A 22,146-nucleotide genomic window follows, 5' to 3' on the forward strand; every position below is an offset into this window, starting at 1 on the left:
CTGATCATGTACTTACTGTCAGTGCTGTTACCAGACTGAAAACTGTAATTAACTGATCATGTACTTACTGTCAGTGCTGTTACCAGACTGAAAACTGTAATTAACTGATCATGTACTTACTGTCAGTGCTGTTACCAGACTGAAAACTGTAATTAACTGATCATGTACTTACTGTCAGTGCTGTTACCAGACTGAAAACTGTAATTAACTGATCATGTACTTACTGTCAGTGCTGTTACCAGACTGAAAACTGTAATTAACTGATCATGTACTTACTGTCAGTGCTGTTACCAGACTGAAAACTGTAATTAACTGATCATGTACTTACTGTCAGTGCTGTTACCAGACTGAAAACTGTAATTAACTGATCATGTACTTACTGTCAGTGCTGTTACCAGACTGAAAACTGTAATTAACTGATCATGTACTTACTGTCAGTGCTGTTACCAGACTGAAAACTGTAATTAACTGATCATGTACTTACTGTCAGTGCTGTTACCAGACTGAAAACTGTAATTAACTGATCATGTACTTACTGTCAGTGCTGTTACCAGACTGAAAACTGTAATTAACTGATCATGTACTTACTGTCAGTGCTGTTACCAGACTGAAAACTGTAATTAACTGATCATGTACTTACTGTCAGTGCTGTTACCAGACTGAAAACTGTAATTAACTGATCATGTACTTACTGTCAGTGCTGTTACCAGACTGAAAACTGTAATTAACTGATCATGTACTTACTGTCAGTGCTGTTACCAGACTGAAAACTGTAATTAACTGATCATGTACTTACTGTCAGTGCTGTTACCAGACTGAAAACTGTAATTAACTGATCATGTACTTACTGTCAGTGCTGTTACCAGACTGAAAACTGTAATTAACTGATCATGTACTTACTGTCAGTGCTGTTACCAGACTGAAAACTGTAATTAACTGATCATGTACTTACTGTCAGTGCTGTTACCAGACTGAAAACTGTAATTAACTGATCATGTACTTACTGTCAGTGCTGTTACCAGACTGAAAACTGTAATTAACTGATCATGTACTTACTGTCAGTGCTGTTACCAGACTGAAAACTGTAATTAACTGATCATGTACTTACTGTCAGTGCTGTTACCAGACTGAAAACTGTAATTAACTGATCATGTACTTACTGTCAGTGCTGTTACCAGACTGAAAACTGTAATTAACTGATCATGTACTTACTGTCAGTGCTGTTACCAGACTGAAAACTGTAATTAACTGATCATGTACTTACTGTCAGTGCTGTTACCAGACTGAAAACTGTAATTAACTGATCATGTACTTACTGTCAGTGCTGTTACCAGACTGAAAACTGTAATTAACTGATCATGTACTTACTGTCAGTGCTGTTACCAGACTGAAAACTGTAATTAACTGATCATGTACTTACTGTCAGTGCTGTTACCAGACTGAAAACTGTAATTAACTGATCATGTACTTACTGTCAGTGCTGTTACCAGACTGAAAACTGTAATTAACTGATCATGTACTTACTGTCAGTGCTGTTACCAGACTGAAAACTGTAATTAACTGATCATGTACTTACTGTCAGTGCTGTTACCAGACTGAAAACTGTAATTAACTGATCATGTACTTACTGTCAGTGCTGTTACCAGACTGAAAACTGTAATTAACTGATCATGTACTTACTGTCAGTGCTGTTACCAGACTGAAAACTGTAATTAACTGATCATGTACTTACCGTCAGTGCTGTTACCAGACTGAAAACTGTAATTAACTGATCATGTACTTACTGTCAGTGCTGTTACCAGACTCAAAAGTGTAATTAACTCATCATGTACTTACTGTCAGTGCTGTTACCAGACTGTAAACTGCAATTAACTGCTCATGTACTTACTGTCAGTGCTGTTACCAGACTGAAAACTGTAATTAACTGATCATGTACTTACTGTCAGTGCTGTTACCAGACTGAAAACTGTAATTAACTGATCATGTACTTACTGTCAGTGCTGTTACCAGACTGAAAACTGTAATTAACTGATCATGTACTTACTGTCAGTGCTGTTACCAGACTGAAAACTGTAATTAACTGATCATGTACTTACTGTCAGTGCTGTTACCAGACTGAAAACTGTAATTAACTGATCATGTACTTACTGTCAGTGCTGTTACCAGACTGAAAACTGTAATTAACTGATCATGTACTTACTGTCAGTGCTGTTACCAGACTGAAAACTGTAATTAACTGATCATGTACTTACTGTCAGTGCTGTTACCAGACTGAAAACTGTAATTAACTGATCATGTACTTACTGTCAGCGCTGTTAGCAGGAAGCTGCTTTTGTTGAACTGTTATTCCTCCGTCACTGTCACCAGGTGGAATTGTCTCATGTTTCCTAATAATTAACCAGAGTTGGTCCACTGGGATGTTGTAACCTGAAAATAATCAGGAATCATTACAGAAATTTACACATTGTTTATACTGGTTTATTCCTACCTAGCTGGTGGGCAAACAAACAACTTAGTCATCAACCATGGATAATGACTGGCCACCTCTGCAGTCAAACAGCTGTGTTCTACATTCATTTACTGTTCCTCCATTATGCTGTAATTTGTGATGAGTAGTGCCAGGCCATATAACTTAAAAAGACTTAAAACCCCACATACATACCCATTTTTACTTTTTCAGTATGATTGCTACTTCAGAACTGTTTTCCCGACAATGAATTTCAGAAATATTCATTTCTGTCGGTAGTCATTATTAAATTCTCTTGCCCCATCTCTTTCTCTATTTTACTGCTTTAACTGGGTAAATGCAGTGAAGAATAAATAAACACAAGGCAAACAAAACTAAGATCAGAATGAGCAGAGAGTAAGGCAATGCACAAGAGATTAAACTGAATAAACACAAGGCTAAACACACGTACTTATCTTACAATTTAGTGCTTTATGTCTGCCATCTTGCAATCTGTAATTAACCTTGTGAAGAAATGCAACTTTTTTTTTTTTTTTTTTTTTTTTTTAGGTAACGCCAAGTTCTAGACCATTAAAGCTTACCTTTCAGGGAGATAAGCATGCAGTTTGACAATGAGTTGTCATGTCACTTGCAGGAAATACATTCCTAACACATATTTTAGAGTTGAAAATGCCACATCACCTAAACAGGATTTGGTATGACACTGGAAAGTTGTAGATTTTTTAAACTTCTGTTTATTAATTTTAGGTGCTCTGGTCCTAGGAACCTTTTCACCACAATCTTAGAAAGTCAGAAAAAAATTAGAAAAAAAGAAAAATCTGGAGTTAACATATGAAAATGCATACAAGTAAGGTACATATTGTCAACACCACTCACAGAGGAATGTATGCAGTTAAATGAAACAAGGTGAACTGATATATACTATTAGCCATATACGAGTTAACATCTGGTCTTATGAATATTCTACGTACACAGAAAACAGCATATCAGAGCACATTTGTAAACGCACAGTACAATAATGAAAGCAACAATTGTGCAAAATGCATAAAAACATACAAAGATTACCAAGGTAAGTATTTATTTTATTTATTATTTATAGACATTAATTTCCTGGGAAAGTCTGACTGCATCTAAAATGCCTGTTTTTGAGTGTAGTCTTAGGAAGAAAAGCTCCTAAGTACAATATTTAATAATATATACAGTTGATACAGCTGTTTCATATATTAAATGTACAGTTAAGGTAAAACTGATTACATTATTACAAGAATATTTACATTGTAGAAGTCAAGTGACTAGTGACATTTAAATGACAATTCAGGTAAAACGGATTACATTATTACAAAAATATACATTGTAGAAGTCAAGTGACTTGTGACATTTTAAATGCACAATTCAGGTAAAACTGATTACATTATTATAAAATATTTACGTTGTGGAAAACAAATTATAAGAAGCAGTACAAGGTGCACAATGTGAGTCCTGGGTTCAAATTCAGGTAAGATTGATTACATTATTACAAAAATATATACGTTTCGGAAGATAAATCATAAGTAGCGGTACAAGGTGCACAACGTGAGTCCTGGGTTCAATACCAGATCAGTATAAATGAAGAAGACAAACTCAAAGAGTAAGTAATACAGTACGAAGTATACATGTGAGAAAGTAGTACTTCAGAGCGTCAGCAGATGACAGAATAGCTTGTATTAAGTTAGGAAGATGTTACAGATGAAAGTTACAAAGAGCAAATACGAAGACAGGAGAAAAGGAGAGTTAATTTAGGAGTTGGAGGAAGTGAGATTTATGGTACAAGTTAGTTCAGGATGGGTGATATCAGATAAGGAAAGAGAAACATCTACAATTCAGTTAAAAATCCTTTTAGTGTGTGTTTAGAAGCTAAGAGATTAGAACCGTCTCTGATGCCATTTGGTAATGTAGGCTTTGTCTGACTGATTTATTGGATTTATCCTCCGATTAAGGGATCTTTTAGGAAATAGTTATGCAGTATGGAGCTGAGTGCTGGGAAGGCATTTGCAGAGAGTTCTAAACCATAAAATATGTGGAAGCTGGAAGCCATTTTAGACACTGAAGGGTAATACAAAGATGGTTGTGATGGGTTGTGCTCGTTGCAAATTTAACAATTTTATTACAGCATGACTCAAGTTTTGATTTTAGTGATATGAAGGTTGGTGAAAATAGGTACTCTATACAAGAGTGAAGATAAGAGGTAGGTGATGGTAAGGTTAGGCTTGGTAGAAATATTTAGAAAATATTTATACCTGTATAAAATCCCTAGTTTCTTATGTGCTGTTTTCATATTGTTTTGGATATGAAGATCAAATGTAAGGTTTTCATCTGCTATAACTTCTAATAGTTTAGTGTAAGGGACAACTTTGATTTCTGGATTGTTTTGAGAAAGGGTTATAAACTTTGTTTTTTTTTTTCATGAGTAAAGAAGAGAAGTTTCATTTTAAAGGGTTATGTGACACTTGGGAATAGGTAAGCCTTGCTTTGAGATAGGTGAAGGCTTCTTGGGTTATCCGCTGAAGCTGTAATAGATTATTTGAACACCAAATAATAATAACCGAGTCATCTGCATACTGAATTAGTGATCCATGGCAGATGGAATTATGAAGGTTGTTGATAAAAACAAAAAGAAGTACAAGAACAGATGTTCGGGGAACTGCGGTGGATTTAGGTAAGTATGGGAAGAGGGTACCTTGTTGTATTACTGATTGTTACTTGTTAGACAGACAGCTAGTAAACTGTTGGATAGAGGGAGGGGAATTACCTAGGTTGGAGAGCTGATGTAGACATTTAGTGTCGGGAAACACTGTCAAAAGCTTTTGCCAGATCTAAAAATAGTACTGAGACTATCCTCCCAGTGTCCCTAACAATATTAACAGTGTTCAAGAAACACAGTAGAGCTGTTATTGTACTGTGGGCTGGTCTAAAGCCATACGGAGATAAGGTTAAACTGTTAATTTAGGAGTAGATGTTGACAAGATTGGTGATGTACATATTTCTCTAGTAGTTTGAAGAGGGGGAGAGGATTGCTTAGTAAATATCAAACACATAGTTATTCTATCAGTGACAGATTATGTTTTCATAAAGCATGTGTGACATAATTACTACTAGGCTGATATTAAACAATAGAAGCAGCATAGGAGAAGAAAGGCATGAATGGGAATTGGGGAACAATACATACAGAGGAAGAATGAGGTTTAAAAGAAGACAGAATATGAATGAGCTATATAATTGACTGACAATGACTGGGTAGATTATAACTGATGTATAATGTTTGCAACTAAAATTATGTCGGTATGGTTGGTGATATCAAATGCTTGAAACTAAGATTAAGTTAATATGGTTTGTTTTCATTCAAATAAATGTATGACTGTCTATGTCAAAAGTGGTAATTTCATAAAGATGTTTCTTGTTTAAAACAAAGGAGAAGAAAGGCCTGCAACTGCTTCACTCGGGATGTGATGTACACTAGTGAGAGTGTGATAAAAAGTAAATACAGAGCCATCAAGCAGGACACTGGTACTGAAGGTAATGGGGTACAGCTGTTCCAAGCTGTATATTAAGGCTATTCTAAGACAGATTTGATTGACTCTATCATAGAGGGGTTTCCTTGGAGAAATCCTGGGCACTTTGTGTAGATGTAGAAGGCAGTCAGGGTGTAGAAGAAAAGCTTATTTTTCTGAAGAAGGAACTGCAAAGAGTCTGTATTGGATTTATCCTACATATACAGGAAAGCCAGAGGAATTCTATAAGCTGCTGAAGGCCTGTTTTGTAAAGTGCACATGAAAGACTAAGGAACCGTTTCTTAATATTGCCAAAATGAAGTACCTGCTTATTATTACTGCAGTATTTGTTGTCTGTCTGGACTAAATTTGTAATTGTTGAAGAGGTGAGTATTCTACCTTGGTTAATAAAGTCAAATGAATGAATAAATAAAATAAGACCCTGAGAAAGCTTGCTGACTGAAGACACAACATTTCTGTTTGCTTTTCTAATAAAAGCAACAAATATTTCTGTTGGGTTTTGTGTTAAAGCAACAGATCTGCCACTTATTTTGAATTCTTGTTGTTTATCAAAAAAGTTTATTTACTACTGAACTCTGGAGTCTCTGTGAATTATGCTCATGAAAACTGGAAGATATAGCATAAGAGCTGCACAATGTTCTTTGAAGAGGTAGAGGCACACACTCTCCAGTGACTGAGAAGATTAAAAAAAAATCTGTGGTGAATGTTTTGTGTGTGAAGAAAGCATGTGCTGTCTGGAAGGGTCTATTTTCTAAAAGTTGTTTGCAAATGGAAAGAGACTTTTTCTGTTACAAAATCTTTGAAACTAACAGATGGTATCCTTAAATAGCTTAAAACAGAATCTATCAGGGCCACTAAAAACCCTCTTTAACCACACCCTTTGGATCGGCTTTGTCCCAGAGGAATGGAGGACTGCAACAGTTGTTCCTCTGCACAAGAGGGAGCCTATCAACTGACCCCAGGAACTACAGACCCTTAAGCTTTCTTATCTGCAAGCCATGGAGAGAATTATCATGGACCTGATCAATAACAACATAGGAACTCTCCAAAAATTAGGCAAGATCCAATTTGACTTTGTCAGAGCGAGTTTTTTCCTGCTTAATCTGGTGGACTTGTTCAAGAAAGTCACCAGGGTTATGGCTGAAGGTAAAACGGTACATACCACTTGTCTAGATCTGGCCAAAGCTTTCACCAATCCCCCACTCTAGATCATAGATAAAATTACTGAGTTAGGCATGAACCCCTACATCATCAGATGGATAGCCAACTGGCTCACTGACTGGACACATGCTGTCAAGATAGATTAATCCACTTCTGATAAGAAACCTGTTACTAGCAGTGTATCACAAGGCCCAGTGTTCGGACACCCCCTGTCTGACATATACTTCACAGAAGTGAAGGCCAATGTTGGGGACCTCTGGCTCACCAAGTTTGCCGATGACTGCAAGCTGACAGCAATCACTGAATCCACTAATGATGCTGACATCATACAAACCGGCCTAAAAATGATTAACAACTGGTGCTAAAACCATGGCCTGAGACTAAATGCTAAAAAATGCATAATCATACCCTCTGGTAAATCAGTTATCCCTGCAAATTATCATACTGATAGTATACCTTTAAAAGTAGAAACAGTACCTAGATACGGAGATAGATAGTAAGTTAAACTTGACCACCAGGTAGTTACAGTAATTGGGGCATCCTTCTGTGTGGTTCAACTTATAAGCATAGGCATGGCATGGCATTAAGATCAAAGGAAGTTATAGTGCCATTATACTCTGCCCTCATCAAGCCCATAATTCAATACAATGCTTCCTTCTGCATGTGCCTAACCAGACACTTTCGCCAACTGGAACGGTCCCAGAGGTTACTCACTAAAAAAAATTCAAAGCGTAAGACACATACCTTATGCAGACCGACTAAAAGCCCTATCCCTTTGTTTCATCTCTTATGGCTTATTGAGATGGGAATTGGACCTGACCTACAAGGCATTCTCCTATCCAGGAAACACGTGAAAGAAAACAAAAGCTGGATAAACGCCTGGTATACACCTCAAGCGAAAAAAATGAAAAGACCAATGGTTAGACCACAGCTGAAGATAAAAATGGAATAATCCACGTCAGGAAATAAATCACTTGCAACTTCACAGTAGTGCCCTTTATAAAATGCATGAAATTACAGAGATGCATGCTAAAAATCTTCCACCTAGATTTTATAACTTGAGTAAATCAGAAACTGAAGCACTGTCAGAACTAAAGGATTCTCACAGCATTGAAATTCGGCCCGCTGACAAGGGGGGCAGTGTAGTAGTAATGGATAAAGTGTTTTATTACAAGAAAATGATGGAACTTTTGAATGATACAGATACTTATGTTGAACAAAATGAGAGACAAGTACAAAGTATAATTGACATGATATCTGTATATATTTTTGACTTATTGATTACTAATTATGTATCAGAGGAATTGTTTGACTACTTTCAGATAGAACATCCAAATATACCAATTATTTATGGTCTACCTAAAATTCACAAAGACATCACACAGCCCCCTATGAGACCTATTGTATCCAGTTGAGACCTATTGTATCCAGTAAAGGATGGGCCACAGAAGCCATCTCAATTTATATTTTGAACAAAATTTACAAATAATCCTAAAATCATGTGAGACTATACTACGGGATACAAAGGCATTTCTGCGACTGTTATACAAGAAGACCAGGAATATTAATAGAAATTATATGTTTGTGACAATGGATGTCACTTCACTGTTCACAGTGATACCGAATAAATGGGGTATTGAGAAAATACGCGATATTCTGACCTTGAAACAAGTTTTTCAAAGCACTAAGATTAATTTGATATGTGAGTTGCTTGATATTGTCCTAGAAAATAATGTCTTTATATTCAATGACAAGTTTTATCTACAGAAAGTTGGTGTAGCAATGGGCACGGCTTGTGCTAACAGCTACGCCAACTTAGCATTGGCTGCATGGGAAAAAGATCATGTATTAAGTGCTAGCAATAAATATGCTGGCAAAATTGTATGGTATATACGTTTTGTAGATGACGTCTTCCTGTTATGGGATGGTACTAGTGAAGAGTTGCAAGAGATAGTGGAGTACTTACATAGCACCACTGAATTTTTAAGATTCACTAGTCAACATTCCAGGGACTCTATTGAGTTCCTAGATGTTTTGGTTAAGAAGACAGCATTAAATGAACTTACAACAGGGATGTATAGAAAATCTACATGGAGAAATAGTATCTTACATAAGACTAGTATGCATCCAACATTTGTACACAAAATGTAGTGAAAGGACAATATATGAGAATAAGCCGCTTACATAATACAGATGAAGGCTTTGTGAAGACAATGACTATATTAGATAAAGACTTCTTAAACAGAGGTTATAGTAAGAAAGACATAAATGAAAGCTCTAAATATACCATTGAAAATAGGGATGGGAGATGTAAACCGCTCTTCTCAAATACTATAGAAGATGTTAAAAGCAAGGAAGGTCATGATTTTAAAGTTAGATTCCCTATAACTTATTCAAGTGACAACAGAAGGTTCTGTAATATTTTTGAGAAGAATTGGAATGTTTTATTGTCGTTTCCTGACTTGAGAGAATTGTTAGAAGATAGACCCAGCTTTTCTTTTAGAAAGGCAACTCTGTTATAAATCCAGAAAAAAATGAAAGAATGATCCTATCTGATAGGCAGGGGACTTTTCCTTGCAGAAATTGTACAGCATGTGACTATTTATATAATAAATCTACATATAAACATCCTACACTAGGATTTATAATTGCTATAGATTTTTATGCTGACTGCAGAACACAAAATTTGGTTTATTTCAGCTTCTGCACTGTCTGTCATGCCTTTTATATAGGCAAAACCAATAGGTGTCTAAAGGAACGTATCCTTGAACACCTTAGAGATATAAGAAATAAAAAAGACACAAGTGATTTAGCAAAACATGTGGAAGAAGAAGATAGGAAACATATTTTTAATTTCATGATTTTAGAAATAATAAATAAAAGTAAGAGGGGAGTTGATATAAGGAATAAGGTAGAGGAAGCCATAATCAACTCTCCAGCTGACACAAACATCCTTCAAAAAGGACTCACAGAGACAAATAACTGGTGCCAGTGCCATGGTTTAAAGCTAAATGACAAAAAATGTATAGTCATACCCTTTGGCAAAAACAATGTGCCCACAAATTACCACATAGGCGGAAACCCATTAAGTACAGAGAAAGTTATTAGGGACCTGGGGACCCAAGTTGATAGCAATCTCTCCTTTGAAAACCACATTGCCAAAGTGGTTAGAAAGACCTTCTACATAGCCCACCTCATCACGAAGGGTTTCACATCTAGATCAAGAGAGGTAATCGTGCCCCTTTATTCATCCCTCATCAGGCCCATCATAGAATACAATGCCCCTTTTGGGATGCACCTTACCAGACACCTGCAGCAATTAGAAAGACCCCAAAAGTATCTCACCAGGAGGATCAAGGGTCTCAAACAGATGCCATATGCTGCTCGGTTAAAAAAACTCCAGCTCTACTCAGTTGCATACCGCCTACTTCGAGGCGATCTATGCCTGACATACAAAGCTATGTCAAATCCAGAATTAATGGACATGCTCCACCTCAGTAAATCTAAATCCCTTAGAGCCACATGCTCGAGGGACTTGAACCTCAGCACAGAAATAAATAGAACTTGCTGGAGGGACAGGTTCATAACCCAGAGGCTCCCTTCACTCTGGAATAGAATTCCAGTTCATGTAAGGCAGAGCACCTCACTGAATCTCTTCAAGAAGAATCTTGATAGGTGGATGGGGGATTGTAGGTTTGTCCCAGGGATTACTCCCATGTCACTATTAGACAGAGGCACAGTAAACTAAACCTTAAAAAGGGCACAGTATACTCAAATCAAGGGGTGGCGTAAGCCATACAGAATCGGGCTAGGCTTATAATTGCCCCAGGGCAGATAGCCTAGTATGAACCTATGAAGCAGAACAAAGATGGATTTTATTACTTCAGGCAGATAGGTCTCCTGGATTGAACAATGCTGTTTCCTTGAAACCTTTTTTAAAATCCAGACCACTAAAACATTAAGTAATATGGATTATAACATAACATGTGTCTGTTATATGTATATTTTATTTCATCTTATGCAGAATATAAGGCAAATTAATGTACTGATGTATGCAATTTTAATTAGTCTATGTCATAGTTCTATATGGGTTTTCATTGGTTGAACCATATTTTAAATACCAATGTTTTAACTGTTTTTATGAGTCTGAAGAAGCAATCAGCTGACTTAGATCGCGAAAGCGCTTACTCTTGTTTAATAAAGTGGTGTGAAACTGCAAGTGAACCGTTTCCTACCTTGACTACTACATCTCAGTTACAACTTTTGGTTTTATAAAGGGCACTACTGTGAAGCTGCAAGTGATTTATTTCCTGACGTGGATTATACCATTTTTATCTTCAGCTGTGGTCTAACCATTGGTCTTTTCATTTTATTCTCCTATCCAGCCCTGATGAAAATATTACACATTTGAAAGAAAATGTATACAAGGATTATGCATTACATGGACCTGAACCTTATTTGTGACTCTAACAGAACGTACTGCAGAGACAGATTTCTTTCCCAAAGGCTACCTCATTTATGGAATAAACATGCATTGTACGTAAAACAAAGCCTGTCCTTCACTCTGTTCAAAAATAATTGGGATAAATGGATGGGGAACAGTACATTTACTCCTGGGGTACTTCCCATGTCCTTTATGGACAGAGGTAGTCTGTAAAATGACTCAGCACTCCCAACACCCAAAGAACCACTACCCCGAAACTACCCAATCCCGTATCTGGGGAACTGAAACATAATATTGTGATATTCTGGGTATTATTGGCTAGACTTGTAAAGGCTCTTGTGCTATTAGCCTAGTAATCACCTATGAACCTTAATGTCAGCGCTATGGAAACATGTATACATTGCAATGTAATTTACTAATCAATCCCCAAGTTTTTTTCCCCCAATGAAATAATGTTATATATTATGTAAATAGATTGCTTTGCTAACACTTTTCTACATTACTAACTTTGCTACCACTGTCCAAATATTCAGTTTTACCAACTTATTCTATGACTCTGTGATACTGTAGTATGTAATGGCATAAAAAGTTTTTCTCTTCCGCCTCTGCTGAAAACAAGTCTTTTTCCTGCAGTTGGACATTCCTCATAGACACGTGGACTTCTGAATATTCCAATCACACAGGAAACAGCATATCAGAGCACATTTGAAAACACATACAGAGAACAGTAATTATAATCCAAATGTAGAGATGACATCAGCAATAAACAGAGTGTAATACAGGTGGAACAGAGTTCATCCTCAAGTCCTGGTGAGTAGTTTCATTTGATGGACCCTGTTTTTTTTTTTTTACAAAATCTAACAAGGACAACACTGATATACAGACTGTACTTTATATACAGTATGAGAAAGACAAGTCAAAAGTTAAACAAAAAAGAATACTGAATGCACAAGTCTGAGGATAAAAAGTGCCGAATCCTGGTGCCAGGACTGGAAAAAAAAAAGCCAGAGTGTACAATACCCAGGAACTGGAAACATGCCTCTCAACTGCCCAGATTTTCTCACAATGTCCAGATTTTTACCTCAAAATTTCAGTTTGTTCCTCATAAATAAAGGGTGGCACAGTGGTGCAGTGGTTAGCTTTGTTGCCTCACAGCAAGAGGTTTTCCAGTTAGACTCTTGCCTGGGGTGCCTTCTGTGTGGAGTCTGCATGTCCTCCCTGCATTCACATGGGCTTCATCGGATGCTCCAGTTTCCTCCCACATTCCAAAGACGTGTCTGGAGTATTTCTCTCCAGGCCTCTGCTGAAAATGGGCTCTGCCTCAGTCAGACTTTCCTGGTAAACAAATGTTAAATAAAATAAAATACATTTTTGGTTTTCTGGCAAATCACTCGGAGGATCTGAAGAATAAAATTAGTAAATGATGTTGTACAGTTGACTTTTAGACATCATATGCTTTAGAAAATCCATTTTAATACATACCCTGTTATTGTTATTCTAGCATCTTTTTAAGATTATAAGAGCAATATTTAAAATCTGTCCCTATTTGGGGCATTTGTACCCCCATTATGGCAAGATTTGTCCAGATTTATTGGGCTAAGAGGTTGAGAGGTATGTATGGAAACCTTCCTACCACAGGGTCAGGCCAGGCTTAGTGGGAGGGTGCCTCCGTGTGGAAGACGGAAATAGTCCATAAAAATTACAGCCCAACCAAGAAGCAGGCAGACAAGAAAGTGGACTGCCGAGGATAAGAAAAAAATACATATTGTTACTATTCCTTAAGAAGGCCAGAAGTTCCCGACAGAGGACATGTAGTAAGAGTATGACAGAAATTAGAGAAAAGAAAAATACTTGCACAAGAAAAACTGCCAAAAGCTACAAGTAAAAATTTAAGATTCTTAACGCAATTGGTCATGGAAATAGGGTTCCTATCATGTAGTCGAACTTTTACAAGTTCGAACCACATATGGTCGAGACCATAAGTTTGAATTTGTAAAAGTTTGATTGTTTGAATGGAAATCTCCATAAGCAGAGGTGTCCATTTTGTTCAATGTGGTGCAATTTCAGAGTTGGTATATTTAAGTAGCGGGGGTGTGGGGGGGTGCAGGGGGACTTGCCCCCCTGTTTACAACAATTTATTTTGTCGTCTACTTTTTTTTTTTTTTCCGTAGTCGAAGTTTTGTAACTTCGAACATAATGGTTTGACCATTAGGTGTTCAGAGTTATGGAACTTCGACTATGTGATACAGACCCATGGAAAAATATTCTAAACATAAAATCTTCTAAACAAGAAGCCTTAGAGGTAATGAGACAAGGTAAAGAACTAAAAAACAGTTTTTTGAAAGGTATAAAAAAGAACCATGGATTTGGGAAAGAAAGATCTGAGCTGGTATGATATTTATACAACATGTCATGGAAAATCATTATATAGATAAAACATTTGTTGCTTAGAAAAAGAAATGGCAGAGGAAGTGAGAAAAGATGAAGGAAAACAATCTGTATGGGGTTTCATGAAACTGAGGTTTTTGAAAAGTATAAAGAAAAATATACACAGGAAAGAAAAAAATGATCTGATATGGTGCGATATGTATGCAAGAAGGAAAGTCAATTTAATCAAAGATAAAGTAGCTCCAAATATATTTGTAGGGGAATACCAGCAAAGACACTCAAACATGGCAAATTTCACAATAAAAAAAAAATAAGATCATAATGGGAGACTGTAAAAATAAGGAAGATTTGTGAGGAAGAAATTACATAGAAATTGAGGTGACAGACCAGGCAGTGTCACAACACGATGGACCAGTGGGTCTCCAGACAGAGGAGCAGCAGGTGGAGTGGGAAGCATCTGAAGAAGACCTGCCACAGGATGACACTTTGAAGTTGCATAGCAAGAGAAGAAGCAGGTGGCAACTATGACACGTGTGATGTCATGGCACAATAGGTCAATGGGTCCTATGTGGGGGAGCAACAGATGAAGCATGGTACATCCATGGAGAATATAGCAGGATGATGTCCTGAAACTTTCTGTAGAAGAGTCAAAAAACAGAGCAAAAAATGATCTAAGGGAAGTCCTGCTTGATTTATTAGAGATTGATAAAATATATTTAGATGAAAGAAATAGATTAATGAAAACAAATAATACCGAAAATGTTAGAAGACTGGTAAAACAAATGATCACAATAATCAGGACTGTTATGGGCGGCCACGGTGGTGCAGCGGTTAGCGTCGTCACCTCACAGCAAGAGGTTCCCTGGTTCGATCCTTGGCTGGGGTTCCTTCTGTGCGGAGTCTGCATGTCCTCTCTGTGGTCGCGTGGGTTTTTTCCAGGTGCTCCAGTTTCCTCCCACATCCCAAAGACATGCTGTAGGTGGATTGGACACTCTAAATTGGCCCTAGGTGTGAGTGCATGTGTGTGTGCCTTCTGTGGAAGGGTGGGCACCGGGCTGGCAACTCGACACTGTAAAACTCCACTGCCAATCATGAGCAGACAGGTGATCTGCTGTGGCGACCCCTAACCAGGAAAAGCCGAAAGAAGAAGACAACAATCAGGACCGTTAAAAAAGAAATTTGTAAAACATAAAATAAACAAGATAACATCAGCTCATTCTACTGTTTATAGTGACAACCTTGAATTATCTCATTTTCTTCTGTCTCTTCATTTTCTACTAAAAACTGTACCTCTTTCTACTTCATTTTGCTGTTTGCAATATTTATTACTGCTTGTTGGTAGCCTCACTAAATTGATGACAGTATTCTACTGAATCACTGTTTTATTTGTGCTGTCTGTTACTGATGTGATTTGTGAGCTACTGTTTCAAAGCAGTCTACTGATTATATTTCATTGCTATGTACTGCAATTCATTACTGATTAACTGCATTTTACTGCAAGTGCTATTCTTTTTGACTATAAGTGATTAATATGTGCTTCACTGTGATTTTTTTTCTTACTGAGTTCTTAACCTTAAAATTGAGTAGCATAGTCTAGATACAGGTCTGCAGTATCCACAGCTTCAGCTGCACGGGTTTAAACCCTTTTTGAGATATTCCAGCTACAAGTTAACTGTTTTTCTCGGCAAGAAAAAAAAATTCTAAGCTTGTTTCCCACCTTTCCTGTTACTAGAGTAGTCCAGACACAGTCCATATACAGATTTTGCTATATCCAGGACTATTTTGTAAGTTTCTGAGTTTCCCAGACCTTTCTGTGTTAGAAGGAAGACTTCCAGCTTATCAGTGGGAGTGGTAAGCACTAAAGCATTAAGTAGCCTATCTACCACAAGAGGAGTGGTTTCTGGCTCTGAAATTGTAGTTTATTGGCTGTTTGGCAGTTTTTCTATCCCTTTCAACTTTCTGGTTTAAAAGTCCATGTTTGTGTGTGTTTGCTCTTGTTTAAGCTCAGTGGATCCTGTTTTGGCATCCTTTAGACTACAAGAGTAACAGAAAGGAGAAAGAGAGACTTTAAATGCCTCCATTTTGATTTTTTCAGATTATACGGCTTTCTGCACTTAATTTAAGTCATTTTTTTCATTTAACTGCATTTATTTTAACTGTATTTGCTTTAATATTGCTACACACTCAGGTGTGCTAGCTTGCACTGCATTTAAAGTATATTACTAGTGCAAGAAAGTCTGCTCTCCAATTTTTCCCTTAGATCTTGCTAGATCTCTTCTCTCTTGCACTTTAATTAGCTTATTAACCTCGCACTTCATCAGGCTTGTTTTAGCAATTATTGCAGCACACATAAGTGCTATCAGTACTAGATGTCCTATAACGATACAGCTCCAGTAGTTGGTAATGATGACCATCCCTCCTGGCATGTCTAAAGGTAAGTTTCCTGTGCTTTCTCCTATCAACCTGGTGAATTGGGCATTTTTAAGCAGTGTAGCAACTGCCTCATGTACACAGACAAACCTCTCCTCTTATCTCCCAACACTCAGACTTGTGAGAGATGTGCTTATATCTCCAAATTGGAAGCCATGCACTCTCCAGCCAAGACCGGAATAGCTAGTCAAGAGGAGAAGGTCAACACCTGCACCACATCACATGGAACACGTAACCCTCCAGAGCACTCACCATCACAGCCTTCACATAAAAACACAAACCACACACCCACCTTTGAGGAAGCTCTCAATAGAAGTCTACCCAAACAACAGAGACCTCCAAAGCACAGCACAAACCACAAGACACATAGCTCACCTACACAGAGTGCCCCTCAACCTAGGCCCCAAGACAAAACAGCTTGTCAAATACAATAATCATAGGTGACTTAATAGTGAGGCACACTGATGTCCCACTCACTAAGTTGAATAAGGAGAAGGTAACAGTCAGCTGTCTATCAGGTGCCAGAATACAACACATAACACATGCACTCAGGTCACTCCACAACAAGTACAAGTATGACTCTGTCACTGTCCATGTGGGTGTGAATGACCTGAGACACACCTCCCTGGACTACATGAAAAGAGACATGGAGGAGCTCTCGGATTATGTGGCCCAGCCAGGTATGACCCTAGTCCTGAGCAGCATCCTACCATCACCCAGAATGATATCGCAACACAAACAAAAAATGATTGACTTCAACAACTGGCTAAGTTTCTGGTGTCATTTTAAGGGGATCCAGTATCTGTCTGCTTGGGATGACATGATTGACAGACCTCAATGCTTTGCCAGAGATGGCCTGCATCTGTCACCCCTAGGTTTCCAGGTACTGGCTACGGCTCTTGCCACCACTATAGTACCTTTTTTAGGCAGTGTTCCAAAGACCAAATTACCACCATAACAGCTATAAATAAATGCAATCTGAGGGATATGCTGCTCAGTGCTAGAAGTCTAAATCACAAGATGCATTTGCTTGAAGCACTCCTCAAAATGGAGAATATTTACATTTGTGCTGTAACAGAGACCTGGTTTAAAGCAGCAGAAAGCACCCCTGTGCTACCAGGCTATAACTCATTCCACACCTTTTGGCCCCAGAACATGGAGCGAAGCTCCAAAGGTGGTGGCGTCTCCATATTCATAAATGATATGCAGACCTCCAGACTAGTAGCCCAGTATAACACATCTGAGATACTCCAGGTACAACGAACATTGGGTAAGATGGCGATACAGGTTGTAACCTGCTATAGGTCCCCAACCATGTCTCTAGAGACTCTCACTCCACATTCCTAAGCACCCTGGAAACTATTAAGATCCAACCCAACACTCATACTAGGTGACTTCAACTACCCCTCCATCAACTGGGAAAAGTACTCATGCACCAATGCACTGGCCCAACGCTTCCTGGAATTCATCAGTTCCAATGCCCTGGACCAGCTCATTCTTGCCCCCACTAGAGGGAGCAACATCCTTGATCTGGTTATTACAAACATGGGCAACTGTTGCTCTACACCAACAGTCAATTCCTCCCTGGTTAGATCCGACCACAAACTAATCACCATGGAAATCCACATTTCACCCACATCCCCCGCAAAGATATCCGCCATGAAAAACTTCTCCAAAGCTGACTTTGGACTCCTAAAAACAGAGGTGGCTAAATTCACAGCACCCGTGCCAATGGAAAATAGATGCATGAATGCCAAATTATACACCAATGCACTGTACGAACATGTACATAAATGCATGAAACTAGCCATACCCAACAGAATCGAGACACTCTCGTCCAAAAAAAGGAAGCCAATCTGGTGGTCCTCTGCTATTAATAAACTCTACAACAGAAGGAAGAAACTGTTGCAGAAAAAGGTGAAGTCAAAGACTGGAAAATTAGCCTCAACAAAACTTGAGATCCTTCATCAAAACCTCCAAAGCCAGCTATAAAGGCAGAATTGCGGCAGACACTGAAAACAACCACAAAGCCTTCTATAGTTTTATCATGAATCTCCATGGCAATATTCAGATTTGCTCTGAGTTTCTGCACAATGGTACCTCCTATACTGAGCCAACAGATATTGCCAACATACTGGCCAACAGATTCAGAGCCAACTTTACCCCTTTCTCCCCCCCTAAAGGTCCAATCTCAATACTGGAAGAATGCCAGGCACCCGGCATTACTGCAGCACAGGTTAAAGCTGCATTGTCCAAGGCCAGGAATACAGCTTCCATGGGACCTGACAATATCCCTGGCTGTGTTCTACATGAATTAAAAAGTGAACTGGCAGCACATCTGTGTGCCCTGTTCACTCACAAGCCTCACCTCAAGCTTTGTCCCTACCGAATGTTGCACTGTTACAGTCATCCCTCTCCATAAAGGAGGAGTGACTACAGACCCTGGAAATTATCACCCTATTAGCCTGACGAGTCTGATATGTAAGTCTATGGAGCACATGGACCTAATTAACAAGGATACAGGGAATCTCCAAACTCTAGAGCCCATGCAATTTGGTTTTGTGAAAGGTAGATCATGCTTGCTCAACCTGGTTGACTTCTTTGAGTCAATCACCAGAGCTGTGGATGAAGGCAAGGCAGTTCATACAGCCTACCTCGATCTGGCCAAGGCTTTTAATACCATTCCTCACTCAGGAATTATTGATAAACTCACCAAACTGGGCATCAACCCCTATATTGTTAGGTGGGTTGCAACTTGGCTCAGATATAGAACCCACATTGTGAAAGTAGCAGACTCCAAGTCAGACTGTCGACCAGTCATGAGTGGAGTCCCACAGGGATCGGTCCTGGGTCCTCTCCTGTTTGGCATCTACTTCTCAGAAGTCCAGGCCAACATGGAGGGACTCTGGCTGTCCAAGTTCGCAGATGACTGCAAGCTGGGAGCCATTAACTCCCCAAGTGATGTAGACATCCTACGGAAAGGCCTCACTGATGCCAAAAAATGCGTTGTCATTCCCTTTGGGAAAAACTCAGTTCCCACTAATTACCACATTGATGGAAGTCCACTGAACACTGAAGGCATTATAAGAAATCTGAGTACACAGGTTGACAGCAACTCCTTCAACCACCACATTGCCACTGTGGTCAGAAAGTCCTTCTATATGGCACATCTCATTACCAAAGGTTTTGCATCCAGGAAGAAAGAGGTCATCATTTCTCTCTATTCTTCCTTTATTAGGCTAGTCATAGAATATAATGCCCCATTTGGCATGTACCTCACTAGACACCTGCAATAGCTGGAGGGGCCACAAAAGTAACTCACGAAGGGGATCCTAGGTCTTAAACATGTCCTACACAGACAGACTCAAAAAACTCCAGCTATTCTCTGCCTCATATTGTCTACTAAGAGGCGATCTCTGCTTGACTAACAAAGCCATGTCTGACCCAGCTCTGTTAGAAATGCTACATCTAAAGAAATCCCAATCCCTCCGCACCACATGCTCCAGAGACCTCAACCTCATTACCACAATCAACAGAACACGCTGGAGGGACAGGTTCATAACCCAGAGACTGCCCATGCTCTGGAACAGACTTCCCATACATGTCAAGCAGAGCACCTCACTGGCCCTCTTCAAGAGAAATCTTGATGAGTGGATGGGAAATAGAAAATTCACTGTGGGGATCACTCCAGTGACTCTATTTGATAGAATTAATGTTGGGCAGCACAATGCCAGGGCGCTTCTATGGGCTAGGCTTGTAAAGGATCCAGGGCCATTAGCCTAGTACACACCTATGAACCTATACTGTGCAGCTAAACTAATAAATGATAATGTTTTACTACAAAAAAAAAGTAACAAAGGAAAGACAGGAAATAAATAAAATGCCACCATAAAAGCATCAAATGGAAAGCGTATAAAGCAACAAAGACAAGAAGTATCTCTCTTAGACGAATGCAACAGAACAAACCATGAAAATCCTTAGAAAGATATATGTGGTAAAAAACAGCACACAGAATCAAAACACACCAAGATATAATGTACACTACTTCCTGTAATAAACTAAACATTTCATCACAAGCAGAAAAAACAGATGGTGGCCAGATAAATATAAAGGAAAAATACAAAATAAGCAATTCATAGATGTCCCAAAATGAGAATTGGGAAACAAAGCAAAAGGAATGTAAACCCCAATAAAACAAAAATAAGAAAAGGGCATATTTTGAGAAAGTATTTACGAAGACCCTGTTGAACATAACAAAGATGCCAAATGGATAGGAAAACTAAAAGAAGCAGTTCAGACCTCTAATGCAGAGGATATGAAACTGAATGCGGAAACCAACAGAGAATAGAAGACAAAATTAAGTTAAGATCTCTAAATAGAAAACCCCAGGTGGATACACATTACCCAACATTTGAATGAGGGTATTACAATCTTTACACAAAGATTTATGCCTGAGTAAGAATTACTTTTATGAGCATCCTGAACACACACACCAACCTGGTTAACAGGAAAAATGATACTTACCTTTCAACAAAATTTTATACTAGAACTGATGTAGGCAGTTTTTAGCCATCTAGACAAAAAACAGTTATAGAAATAGAGCAAAACAGTAATAGAACAAAGTCATGAGACAAATGATGATCTGGTGATAAACCAAGCCATAAAAGAAAGTTGTATAAAAGGGAAAACTCTAAGTATGGCATTAATTGATTAAAAAATGCCTTTGACAGAATCCCACCTTCGTGGATAGTGGAATGTTAACAGACACATAAGATACACCCTACATTTTTTATATCATAAAACATTTTTATTATATAAAATAGCCATAAAGCTATCTGCCTATATTTTTCATATATTAGTAAAAAAATATGTTTTTTGGCACTCACATCATTATATACCCCAAGTTTTACATTTTATGTACTCTGATTCTTAAGCCATTCAGAACTTACAATTGCTAATGCTTTATTTCAAAAACCCTTAAACCCTTTTGGGTTGAATGAAAATATTTTCAATGTCTTGTCTTCTTCTCCATCACAGCCTTCCATACTCCACAAATTCTCTTGATAACTTTTTACTTTCTTTCCAATTTTACTGGATGGTTTTCCTAAAGTAATCTCTAAACAAAATCCTGCATATCATAACCTTTGTGTGTCTGTCTTCCCTTATTTGATAGCCTTCTGCATTTCTATGCTCTCTTGCAAGCAAAGAGAAAACATTCTTTATTACCTTGATATGCCATGTTTTTTTTTCTTAGATTCCTAGGTAAATACTAGGTTATCGCCGTGCAGACTGTTTTAAGCTTATCTAAAAATCAGAGGTCAGAATCAAACCGTGTACCTTGTATCTGTGCAGTTAAGACTGAGCCACTAAACCTATTTTCTTACTTTTCGTATTATTCCACATTTCTCTTCTGTATTATAATTCCTATCTTGAAATCTGGCTCATCAAGTACTTGATGTAACATAAAAATCAGGTTAACAGTGATGAACTACAGGTTTTATCATGTTAATATTCCTGACTCTCTTCTTTATGTGAGCCTTTCTTAGCTCAGGTTAATCCAGACCATCTAGATTACTTAGTAACAGGCAGCAGTTCCATCTCTGTCTACCTGGTAAACGTATACACACCAGTTAAACATGTCCACGCACCCATCATACACACCAGTTAAACATGTCCACACACCCATCATACACACCAGTTGAATATGT

The 22,146-nt window shown here is 38.2% G+C and overlaps 1 protein-coding gene across 1 annotated transcript in view; it reads right to left on the reverse strand.

The window, feature by feature from the left end:
• LOC122798921 (zinc finger imprinted 3-like) overlaps positions 1-22,146 on the reverse strand; it is a 144,602-nt gene that overhangs the window by 93,809 nt on the left and 28,647 nt on the right. Inside the window, exon 3 of the mRNA XM_044068011.1 lies at positions 2,305-2,427. Within this exon, the coding sequence (XP_043923946.1) occupies positions 2,305-2,427 (123 nt within the window). The remainder of the gene's footprint in view (positions 1-2,304; positions 2,428-22,146) is intronic.

Source organism: Protopterus annectens, chromosome 3.part1 (genome assembly GCF_019279795.1).
Source record: "Protopterus annectens isolate FY-2018-M chromosome 3.part1, PAN1.0, whole genome shotgun sequence".
Lineage (NCBI taxonomy): Eukaryota > Metazoa > Chordata > Ceratodontiformes > Protopteridae > Protopterus > Protopterus annectens.